The sequence below is a fragment of the Musca domestica genome, unplaced genomic scaffold (genome assembly GCF_030504385.1).
Source record: "Musca domestica strain aabys unplaced genomic scaffold, Musca_domestica.polishedcontigs.V.1.1 2, whole genome shotgun sequence".
Lineage (NCBI taxonomy): Eukaryota > Metazoa > Arthropoda > Insecta > Diptera > Muscidae > Musca > Musca domestica.
In genome coordinates, this window is record NW_026712249.1 from 3,606,532 (window position 1) to 3,619,615 (window position 13,084).

Below are 13,084 nucleotides of genomic sequence, written 5' to 3' on the forward strand. Positions count from 1 at the left end.
GACGTAACTGTAGAAAATTAGAAATTCCGGGCTCTTCAAATAAAAAAAAAACAAAAAATTAAAATATTTCATTTTGTGGCGCCCAACGGTTCATTGTCAAAGGACTTGAGGTGTGTTACTAAACTAAGGTAAGCCAATGTGAGAAGAACTTTCATGGCGCCCAACGGTTCATAGCTAGGGAATTCAGCTCCAAATGTGATTTCAAAATCGTTTCAATTCTAAAATGCAATTGCAAAATTGGGCTATGAGGGTCCGACAGTTGGACCTGCTTGCTATAACCTCCAGAGGTTATCTTAAACGCCAATTCTGTACTTCTGAGGCGTTGGGCGCCACGAAATGCAATCCTGCCATTGACATTCTTGGTAATTCTAAAGTTCCAAATGTGATTTCAAAGTGGTGTTCATTTGCATTTCGTGGCGCCCAACGGTTAATATCAAAGAAATTATGCTACAAATTTAATTTCAAAATCCAATCCAATTGCGAAATTGGTCTTTGTGGCGCCCTACTGTTCGATCTGCTTGCTATAAACTCCAGAGGTTATCTTAAACTCAATTCTGTACCTCTGAAACTTTGGGCGCAATGAAATGCAATTTTGCCATTCACTTATTTTGGTAATTCTAAAGTTCCAAATGTGATTTCAAAGTGGTCTTTAATTGTAAAATGCAATTGAAAATCGGGAAGTTGTGGCTCCCAACAATTCGGCTGCTCTTACTACTTCTTTATTTGCCTCAAGAAGTTACCTTGAAATAAATTTAATTAATTTATTTAGTTCTGAACCGTTTTCCGCCACGAAATGTTTTTCCTTGTTAACTTTAAAGGTCTAAATACTCAAGAGTTTATATTGAGCTGAAATTCTCTACCTTTGAACCGTTGGGCGCCACCAAATCATACAATTGCAAAATTCTAGTGAAAAATTGGACTTTGTGGCGCCCAACAGTTCGGATCCCATTATTTGCTTAGAAAGCTTTCTAATATTAAATTAAATTTTATTTTGTATCTCCTCAAGGATTTGGGTCGAAGGCATTCTGATTCCGTTAAGTGGCAATACGCAGTTGTTTGCCTTTTGTGAAAAAAAGTTCTAAGTAAAAATCCTTTGAAAGAAATAAAATATCTCAGATTTTTTAAAGGATTTTATTGTAACTTAAGAGGTTACCATAGGACACTTTTATTGCTATTTATTATTTTTATTTATTTATTTTCAATTAATACAGTTATCTAGCCCACAGGACCATGGACGGTATTAATGAAAAGTAGCTGGATATTTGAAAAAAAAAAAACAATAATTCGACTTCAATAAAATCTGATGCCTTATCTTTGCGGGGATTTTGGGGAGTCTTCAGTATAGATTTTTGGATTCAACGATAATAAAAATTAAAATTTTCGTTGTTGCAAAATTTTTACTATATCACCATTTTCCAAATAAGTTTCCCCAATTTTCATTTTCATAAACTTAGGTTTCATTTTCGTAGACCTGTGTACTTCCCCCAACGATTCCCTTGCGGGGCATTCCCAACTAGTGACTTTAGCTGTTTTTTTTTTTTTTTTGTTTCTTCTCATTTCTTGTTTCCTTTGGACGACCATGACTATTGCCTAAGCAAACACAAGAAACAACAACAAAAACAATAACAACTGAAGTATGAAATGATTTCTATGCGATAATGTCATGAATGTAAACACCTACACACATTAAATAATGCAAAGTAACAAATACAACAATAACAGCATCAAAATTGATTATTATTATTATTCAATTGAAAACAAATAAAGCAAAAGACGAGGACGAGGACGGAGAAAAAGAAAAAAACAACAAACAAAATTCATTCATCCATTCATTCCTGGGTGACTCTTTCGGGGTGTTACAATTGTGCACACCTAGACAAGTACAAATTTTTTTGTGAAAGAAACCAAAAAAAAAAAAACAAAAAAAATTGGAAGAAACAAAATCATTTAGAGCTCACATCCGTTTCCAGACACAACAAACAGACCAGCCAGCCAGCCAACGAGCCAACCATTGATGCCATTATCTCTGGCCTGAACAAAAGACTGAAAAGACAAACACGGCCAAGACAGGCAATGAATGGTACAGGGGTGGATGTTAGGTCGGTCGGTTGGATGGATGGTTGTTTGTTGAATGAAACCAGAGTTAGAGCTGAGCTATTCCTTTGCCCTGTTCATGTTGTTGTAAATAATGATCGCACACAAGTGACAAGTAGGGAACTTGTGCAAATGACAAGTCTTCACAGAGCGGGGAGCAGCCAGAGCTCCGAAGAAATACCAGTTTTTTTTTTCATTCCATTTGAAAAATGTTCAAATCATAAGTCAATTTTCTGTATTGCCATTGTTCAATAGCTCTAACATAGCCAGCGAAGGAGTTGTTTGCCCGCCACTGTTACCTTTTTTTCTCTTTTTGGGAGATTTCTTTCTTTGTAACAAATTCATTAAAGGCTGCAGCGATATCGAAACATGAAACACACCTCTTTTTGTTTGGTTTGTCGTTGCCTGATTTCAAAAGCCGAGTTTTTTTCGTTTGGCTGCTGACAAAGCTATTTAAATAGAAATGATCGGAATGATTTTCAGGTGTGTGTGCGATCGAGTAGTATTCCTATCAAGATTGAATGAATGAAATCAAAAAACAAACAACATTTTTCGATTTATGTATGAAATTTGAGGGACGGACGGACGGCTGGTGACAATACAAATGACACTTATGATGTAATTGTCATTTGCCTTATTTATTAAGAGTCTTGTTTTTTTTTTTCTGGTGGATAGGTGTGGGGTAGAGGTAAACCACCACAATTGCCCGAATTTTTGGTCCATTGACAATTGAAAGAATTAACGAGAATTTCTGGAAATTATTTCATGTTTTTGGAATTGTGACATTTTTTGGGGAGATTTCGTTTTGAAGTTTTATTGCTAAGCTGTTGCTATCTTCTATTTATCTGAGTCTGGAAACCAGTAATTGATCTTTGCTTTCAAAGATTTCCATAACCATAGCCGCAGCTATGCGGAAAGCCACAGTTTCACAGATGACAGAACGGGCACGACTCCTCCATGACTCCAAAATGAATGAAGCCTCTCAGTTTTTGTTTTTTTTTTGTTTTTGGACTTTGATAAGAGTTAATTGCATTTTGATTTATGAGAAATCTAATTAAAATGAACAAATAAAAATTCAATTAAAAACTCACATCATCAGAAGCAGCCACTTCAACTTCAGCTACAGCAAACGGCAAATGGCCGACTTGGCGTAATGCTAATACGAATTAAATTTGAAATCTCAATAAACAACATTCAGACGCAATGCACACAGACACACATACATATGAACATGAACGCATGTAAGTATGTGCATATTTGCCCAGCTAGTTTCAGCCACTTGGCTGGTAGCAACAATTTAATTGTAGGCCATGTCATAAACTATAGCCTAGTAGTTTGAGTATTAAACTTGTCAAATTTTCACACTTTTTTAAGTTTTTGGCACAAAACTTAATTAAACTTCAAAATGAGTTTCTAAACAGATGGCTCAAAACTAATGCTGCGGCACACATCGGAGGGGAGGAGGAGAAGAAGAAAGACAAAACAACGGAAAACAAGTTCCATGTTGAGACTTCTCCCCACATAACAAACAAAAAAAAAAACAGATGCATTTTTCCAAGCATTTCAGGAGATCCAAGACACAGCACGTCTTTGGATGATGACAGCACGCATGCGTGACATGTTGGTTGCGGTTGCGTGGCAACAACTTAATCAAGCTTTATTCCACACACACAACATCTTCATGGAGCTCATTATAAGACAATTTTTTCTCTCCCATTTATAATGTGAAAACTAACAACGTTTTCCCCTGCCCGACCCCCTCTGGACAATTGTAAAATAAATTGCAAAAAATCTAAAAAATATATGCATCTGAAAAACCTCTACTTCCACTTGTCAAATTACATTTAACATTTAGCCATTAAGACAGAAAGACAGACAGACGGCCGGGACGGACGGACAATCAACTTGACTTGGCCAAATAAAAAACAAATTAAAATGAAATACTGAATTAGTGCCTCTATTCCACTTTTGGTTTTCCACGCAAATCCACAGCTCCACAGTTTTAGTCAGTCTTCTAAGTCAAAAAATCAGCCATGCATTAATAATGCATAAAAAGTTGAATAAACAATCAACAAATGTTAACGAAAAATATATATATTGCAGTAATAGGGGTATTCAAGGGGAGCTAATACAAAAATTTTTATTTGAGAAAAAAATAAAAAAAAATTAAGTATTTTTTTTTAATTTAATTAAAAATTATAAAACATCTGTCAAACCCAATCCCTTACTTTTTTCAATATTTTAAATAATTTTGCTTTACCTGCATTTTTCATAGCTGCCATTTGCTTTACCTGTCATTTTGTGCCGACAAATTTTCTCTAGGTTTTCCTTAACAAACGTTTTCATAAAAACTAATAATTTTAAAACTTTATACAAAGAATTGCCTGGCCTAATCAAATACTTGTAAATAATTTTCTTTTGCTGCATTATTCATAATTGCATTTTAGCTTTTCGGTAACCAACATTTTCTGGCGAACACTTTTTCTTTAACGCACATTTAATATTTGGATAAAAACTTAATTTTAAAAGTTATAATAAATTAGTTATCAATCCTCATCGTATTGCTGCAAGGAATTTAACTTTACCTGCATCATAAATTGTTGTGCTATAGCTTTTAGGAAAAGGTGATTTTTTCAAGATTTCCTTTAAAGCTCTTGGTTGCAAAAGAAATGTTGTAGGACCTAACCCGATTGTGGTTTTAATATTTTAGGAAATTTTGCTTTATCTGCAATAATCATTTACCTTTCATTTGCTTTACCTGTCATTTTGCATTGACATATTTTCTCCAGGTTTTCCTTAACAAACGTTTTAATAAAAAAATAATTTTAAAAGTTTATATATAGAGTTGTCGGACCTAATTTTATTCTTGTAAGCTAATTTCTTTTACTGCATTATTCATAGCTGCATTTTAGTTTCTGGTAACAGTATTTCTTGGCGACAACGCTTTCTTTAAAAAATATTTAACATTTGGATAAAAAATTACTGTTTAGAGTTTTAATAAAAGAAGAATGATAAGGTCTGAACATCATTGCTGTAAGGAATTTTACTTTACCCGCACCATCAGTAGCCTTTGGGAGAAGAAAATTTTTGTTGAGAAAATTTTATTTAAGATTTCCTTAGTTTTTTTTTTTTTTTTTGTAAAAGAAAAGTTGTCGCCCCTAATTCGATTGTTGTTTTATTATTTTAGGCAATATTGCTTTATCTGCATTATTCATATCTGCATCTCAGTCAAAACTAGTAAAAGAGAAAATGTTGGGATTCTTCTATAGAATCAGTGAAAATATTCCAAGATTCGGAACAAGTATCCTTTTTTGAACCTTATTGGATGGATTTTAATATAAAAATAAAATTTAATTTTTGCTAAATTAAATTTTGTATCAAAAAATGATTATCCCACCTCCATTGAATACCCCTAATATGCTTTGTTAGTGTTTTTTTTTCTCTCCATTGCAATAATAACAATAATAATACTAGACGACTGACAACCACATTTCTACCACAACTTATTACCAGTATTTATTATTAGTTATGAAATTTGTTGCAAATGTTGGATATGAATGTACAACAACAACAATTACAAATGCCAGGCATTTCGGATGTTGTTGACTCTCTTGACTTGACTCGACTCAATTCAATTCAACTTTGCATGGCTGCAATTCAGACAAGCAGCTAGGCTGGCTGGTCATCCGGTAGTTGTTTTTTTTTTTTTTTTCAATTTTTCTATGGACTCCGACTTGGCCAAAGGAGATGAGTCAATGATGGGAAAAAGGCATATATACATATGCCTCATACATATGTGTAGGTATGTCTGTGTGTGTGCCCATGTGTCAGTGGCAATTCAACAAATTTATTAACATCAGTTTTTCATATGTCAAGCGAGCAACAGCAGCAGCCGGAGCCGGAGCAGTGACCAGCATAGAAAAAGCGCGTAAATTGTATAAATTCCATTGGATCGTGGTACCTGAAGTCCTGTCACTCACTCATTCAGTCTCCGTTTCATTTCCATTCACAGTGGGTGCTGCAATGCAAATAATCCAGTAGCCAGTATTTCATCAGCAAAGTTTAATTAAGAGCGAAATAGGGACGGGGGACAGAGAAAGAGGGGAAAGTAGGAAAAATGTTGACTTGAAGGAAATTGCCATAAATAGCGGATGTCATTTGGAGAAATTAACTGGAATATATATGTATATGTGTGCGTACCTGTGTGTGTGTCTAGTTAGAATTACAGTTTTAATCCCAAGTCCTTTTGGCCGTTATCACCTGGGATTAGACGAGTGATTTCACATGTCCTCTTTATCATTGCAGCAGGCCAAGATAATGATTTCGAATTATTTGAAGGTTTGTGGTGTATTTCTTAAAATCTGTGAGGTAACTTAATTAGGAGAGTGACAAGGATTATGGTGAAGAACTTTCACAATGATCTCTCTCAGTAATTTTAGGATTTCTGTTTCAGGTTTTAAAATTTTATGTGCCTATTCAAAAATAGTAGAATCTTTACATAAAAACCTTAAGCTTCAAAGCCAAAATGAATCATTTAGATTATCCGGTTTGGAATGATTCATTGAATCCAAACTCACAGCCTTTTTTAAGTAATGTTTAAATTGGTTTAAGAGCATTTCTTTAGATAAACTTTTCTTTTAAAATTAAAATTAAATTGTAATAAAATCGGGTTTATTTGTAATTTCAAAAGAGATGGTCGGACACTTCTTAGAAAATTGCCAAGTTAGGATCCAAATCTTCACTACCTGACTTTGAATCTAATTTAATAATTGGTTGATAATCCACATGAAAATTCGTAGCACGTCAAATAAAAAGGTAACTCCCTTTTAATTGGACTAACTCCAAAATGGGTATATGGGTTCTTTTCAAAAAAAATTGGAAAGGTGGAGAATCAAGTAAGGGGCAAATTCTTCCTTTACAGCTTGCGGATGTAAGAAATAGGACGTAAGCTACGTTGTATATACGTGTTTTGGAGAAAGAGAGAGAGAGAGAGAGAGAGAAAACTGTTAGGTTTCAAACTCCTCCAAATAATTCAACATAACTCTAGAACGAGTTTATGGAATTCTTAGAGCAATATGCCATATGAAAGAAGATTTTCATGGCTTCAAATTATCCTTATGATAATTTCGTACAAATATTGAATTTATATAGTAATATCCTATTTTTATGTAGCAATATATCATAATAAGAGAGAAATATAAATAAATTCCCAGGCTATATTGAAGCCTCCAATAATTCCTCATAACTTTGGATTGGATTTATGAATATCCATAAAAAAAGAAACGCAAATAAGCGAAGACTTCCTTGGCTTCAAATTACCATTTTGATGCTTATGTCTAAAATGTAGGATTTTTATAGTAATCTTCCATTTGATTAAGCCGGAAAATGATTAGATTTTACAGTGAAATTCCCCCAATAATTCCAGCATAACTTGGAAACAGCTCAATGGATTTTGTTGAGTTGATTCATAATTGAAAGAGGACTTCATGAACTCTTAGTAATCCTTTAATAACAATTTTCGGAATTTAAGAATTATTATAATAATCGCTCATTTAACAAAGAGGGACAAATGGTCAATATAAATTAGGTTCCCAATTAATACCAATTAGGGTTCATTTTATAGTTGCTCCACTAAATCCAGCATAACTCCTGAACGGTTTTATGAAATGTAGAAAATAAAGGATTACAAGAAAGAGTAGTTCAAGAACTTTACATTATCCTTTAACTAACTTCGTCTAAATAAATGCGCTATAACATAAAATAACAGTTTTTCCAGTCGACAATTATAATAAGTGGAAGGGCAAGTTTCAATTAGGGTTCATTATAGTTCTCCCCACTAAATCCAGCATAACTCCCGAACGGTTCTGTGAAATTGTCAGAATAAAGCAGCAAAAGAAAGAGTAGTTTATGGACTTTAAATTATCATTTAACTAACTTTATCTATAATTTAAGATAACTATAGAAATCACCTGTTTTTTACAGCCGAAATTTAGAATGAATGGAAGAAGAAATATAAATTGGGCTTCAATTTGGATGTCCCAACAATTTCAGCCTAAATCCTAAACGGCTTGAAAAATTTCCTTATGTAAAGATGCGAATTAAAGAGAAGTGGTTGGCCTTTAAATCATCCTTTGACCGAGTATGCCTAAATTATAAGGGTTTTATTTTGGTCACCCATTAGGGTCAGCATAAAATTATAATGAGAGGGAGAAAATTAGAAATATCAACAAGGTGTCCATACAATTTCTCCAATAACTCCAGAAAGGCTTGATGGATTTCTTTAAGTAAGGTTGATAATAAAAGAGATGTTATTGGTTTTTAAGTTGGCCTTTGACCAATTTTGTCTAAAATATAAGATTTTATTTTTTTTTTCTCCCATTATAACAAGGGGAAGAAAAATGAGAAATACAGACTAGAGGTTTAAAAAGTACCAAGGGTTTCAGCATAACTCCAAAACGGCTCAATGAATTTCTTGATATAAAAAGGCAATTGGGAGAGGATCCAACAGACTTTATTTTGTCTATCAGTCAATTTTATCCAAATTATGGGATCACCTATTTTTATGGCAGAAAATTATGTGTCCAAAATTCTGCGAAAATGAGTCATTTTGCCATTCTATTCCCTTGCATCAAAAATTCCATAGGCAAATCGAAATCTCTTCACCATTTTTATATGATTTTCTTCAAAAGTATTCAAATTTTTTGCAGGAATGATTTTATTCTTTGCTGACATCAGGAAAATTTAACGAATAAAACTTGTGATATAGGGAGTCCATGAATATCAGGCATTTTCCCCTTTCATAGATTGTTATCTTTTTCCACACTAATCAATTTTTTCCCATTGATCCATTCAAAATATAGTTCTGACATTAAATTCCGTTTCTCCTTCATAAAAATCATTTTTTTTCTTCTAAGTGGATAATTTGTTCTCTCATTGATACCCTGCCAACAATTCCACTTGTCAATCTACCGAAATATCTTCTGGTTTTTTTTTCTACTAACAAGATTATCTATAAAATTGTGAATATAAAAGCCAATATAACACCATAACCAATTTCAAATATTCATATTTATATCTGAAGAAAAAAAACAAAAACAAGAAAAACCCTTCCCGCCAAGTAAAAGTTTTGTCCACATGGGTCCGGCACATTAACATTTGTAATGTGATGTGGAGATCATTTGTTCGCTTTTGCTGTGGCGATCTCATAGCTGGTGTTTATTAACGGCACAGCAAGTGGTACAGATGTGGAGTTGTTGCTGATGGTTGGTGGTGGTGGCTGCTGCTTCTGATGGTGGTGGCCAGTCAGTTGGATAAACTACTTAATCGTGCTGGCTTAAAATATCCAGTAGACCAGGCTATCAAACTGTGTTTTTTTCACAAAACCAAAAAAAAGTAGCCAGCCAAAGTTACAACAACTTGGCCAAAAGGGGGCAGCAAGCATATGTTATTAATAATAACAATAATGAAGTGGATATGAATGATGCTGTAGAAAGGAAGAGGGAGTGAGGGAGGGTGGAAACCACAGTTCACCACCATTTCCCACCAAATGTCAAAAAATCCATGCTGTTGTTTGTCAGTAGTTATTTTTTCTACCACGACTGCTTCTCAATATTTCATTAAGATAATGTTTTGTTTTATTTTTGTGTTTTTTCTACATTTTTTCATTTCTTTGCTGGAGTGCCCCAAAGCCATGGCTTTCTGCTATCTATAACGCTTAACTTTAAGCTCAAGCTACTGGGCGTTAAACACAAATATTATTTTGACCGTAATTACAAAGTGCGTATTGAAATAACAAACGTCAATTTTCATTCATTAGGCCCGGCCATAACCAAAATAACCGAAATGTTTATTGTTGTTTTTTCTTGCTGGCCTGCTTGCTTTGCCCTCTGGGCTGGCGACTTGGCTCGAAGTGCGGGTGTGATGAGATGATCGATTTCTATTTGTCTGACCTTGTTGAAATCATTGGCGACAATGATATGGAATTTGATTGAGTCTGTGCTGGAGTTGTTGTTGTTGTTGTTGTGTGGTTTATGGTAGCCCTGCAACCTCATGCTGATTTCAGACATGATTTCAAGTTCATTTGTGTAACAGCTTGAGGCCCCCGGGCTATTTCTAATTTTTTGGCCGGAAATCCAATGCTCGTTGACAAATACAATGCCAGCTTCCTTGGCCACAAAACGTGCCCTAAGAATGGCCCAAAGATTTAGATGTAAATTTGAAATAATGACCATTGAATTTGAATCTTGGCCCGCACAAAAAGAGCTGAACTGAGCGAAAGAGACACAGAGAGAAAATCACGTTTCTATTTGTTTTCACTTTTTCAATTCAAATCAACATTTCATTTCGAACAATTCATTTGTCATTGTGTTTGCTTGGTTTTCACAAAAATTAAAAAAAAAGCAAAAAGAAAAGAAAAACGGCACAAAGAAAGAGAAATAAAAACATATTTCAAGCATTGACAAATTGTTTGTTAATTTTGGCTCAAAAAACAACCAAATTTTATGCTCTATTATTAAAATGTGTTTTGTGTGTGATCTTTGGCCGGTCGGTCGGTAGGTCTGTTTTGAAAATCAAAAAAAGAAAAAAAAATGGAAATAGAAATTTGAATATCGATTTGGGTACCCTAGGATCAACACATATACACATACACACACACATACACACACTCACTCGCCTATGATCATTGTTTTAATCATAGGTGTGTGTGGTTTTAATCTTTGTCAGACCAAAAGCCGGGATTAGGTTTTAGATGTGAACACCCAGCAAACGGAGGGACGGACGGCGGACAGACAGACAGCCATAAAAATTAGTCCACTTTCGGCTTTCTTGAAGACAAAAGTTCACACACGCTGTGTAACACACAGAGGCACATTCACACACACACTTAAAATTCCATAAGATTCTCCTTTTCCTTTCTTTGATTTAGGCCAAGCGCAAAACGGAGAATTAGCAAATTGTGTGCAAAAATTCTTGAACCCAGGACTTGATGAAATCCTTGGCCAAGGATTAAAATCTCATCAATAGATGGCTGGCTACTATTATCCTGGCTTTGCAAGGAAGTCCTTATTTTTGCCTGAAACACACATAAGAACTCTCTATCTCCCTCTTCCCTCCCTTTTCGCCCTTTCACTCACACTCTCAGCGCCGTAAGCCAGGCTCTTAACATGTCCACACCTCTAGGTACCCTCCAGCGATTTGTCACTTAACGCAGTGGCCCATTTTCACATTTTCATACGGCATTGGTTATTGGTCTACCGCACACCACCCAGCATTAGCCATATCACCGTCGTAGAGTTTACATCAAAACAAAGCAACGGGAATATTATCATCGTCATCACAATCATCAGTGGCATCATCATAACCACCACCTCTGTTTAGGGTCACCCAGAAAGGAATTATACTTTGCAAGTCTGTGAATGCAATCTTCGTCGTCTCTTCTTGAACCAAATGAGTTGTGAAATCCAGGCCATAACACAAACACGCATCCAACGACCCTAAAATTACACGCTTGCTTGAACGCATGCCCAACCAGCCAACCATCCAACCAAACAAAGAACGAACAACAAAAGCAACAACAACGGTGGCATATAAATTAATAACGCATCTGTCCACAAAAGGAATTTTCTGTTGTTTCCTCGTTTCAGTTTGCCTAACCTATAAATTTATGGGCATTTAATTTATTCCACAAGAACAGCAACAACAACAACACCAACCCCTTTTGATAATTATACATTAAGTACGCCATTTTCCTTTTTTTCCAGAATTTATTATGCATTTAAATTAACAATTAATTAATAAATTATTAATTTTATTTATTTTTCTCTTTGTCCCTCTTTTACAGTTCTTTTTCATTTTTGACCTGTTGACCTGTTCACGGCCTCATCGTGGCTCTACACTCAACAGAAGCCTTAATGGCTGCCGGTTTCCTAAAATCCGGGGACTTGGGTCCCCATCCGCACAGCTATGGTGGACCGCATCCGCATCATTCCGTGCCACATGGACCATTGCCGCCGGGCATGCCGATGCCATCACTGGGACCCTTTGGTTTACCCCACGGCCTCGAGGCCGTCGGGTTCTCCCAAGGTATGTGGGGTAAATATCGCACCAATTTTGGTTAAAAAAATATGAAATTTATAACGGCTTAAAATGTGATGAAAGTGTTAGTGGAAAAGTAAAAAAAAAACAAGTAAAAAAGCTGTAAGTTCGTCCGGGCCGAACTTTGAATACCCTCCACCATTTGGAACGAATTTGGCAATTCTCAAAAACAATAAAATCCGTTGAAACTTCTGTTAAATTCTTAAAAATACCGAATGTAGCTATTATATTAGGGTCTATACGACGACATGAACCTGCGTAGGTAACATTTGCCATAAGCTATTACAATATTCAAATGCAAAACTTAAAAAAAATCGGTTATAATGTCGATAAAATCAAAATACCGAATATCGGGAGGTACCGTTATATGGGAGCTATACGAAGACGTGGACCTGCACAGACAATTTTCTGTCTTAGGCTGTAGTATCCATTGCGAACTTCAAATACGAAATTTGGAACGATTCCGTTAAGCAATGTCGTTAAAATCATCAAAATACCGAATATCGGGGGGTATCGTTATATGGGGGCTATATGAAGACCTGGACCTGCATAGACAATTTTCTGTCTTAGGCTGCAGTATCCATTACGAACCTCAAATACCAAATTTGAAACTATTCCGGTGGAAAATGACGCTAAAATCATTAAAATAACGAATATCGGGAGGTACAGTTATATGGGGGCTATACCAAAACGTGGACCTACATGGCCCATTTTCAATACCAAAAGTCCTGCAGCCATAACATACATTTGAGCAAAATTTTATCAATCTACTTCAATTCGTTCGGAAGCTAGAGTGATTTCCACAGCCGGGCAGACGGATAGGTAGACGGACATCGCTAAATCGACATAGAATAGGAGGGTATAATAATTGAGGCGATTTTGAGAATTCATTCAT

General features: G+C 35.2%; 1 protein-coding gene and 1 long non-coding RNA gene across 3 annotated transcripts in view; one reads left to right on the forward strand and one right to left on the reverse strand.

Moving 5' to 3' along the window:
- LOC131802153 (uncharacterized) overlaps positions 1–13,084 on the reverse strand; it is a 152,357-nt gene that overhangs the window by 77,211 nt on the left and 62,062 nt on the right. The gene's annotated exons all lie outside the window — the stretch shown is intronic.
- LOC101887472 (homeotic protein ocelliless) overlaps positions 1–13,084 on the forward strand; it is a 37,612-nt gene that overhangs the window by 7,078 nt on the left and 17,450 nt on the right. Inside the window, exon 2 of one of the 2 annotated variants that reach the window (XM_059121668.1) lies at positions 11,936–12,177. In XM_059121668.1, the coding sequence (XP_058977651.1) occupies positions 12,006–12,177 (172 nt within the window). In that variant the 5' untranslated portion in view covers positions 11,936–12,005. Of the gene's footprint in view, positions 1–11,935; positions 12,187–13,084 lie in introns of both variants that reach the window. The other variant, XM_059121667.1, reaches the window with a different exon arrangement.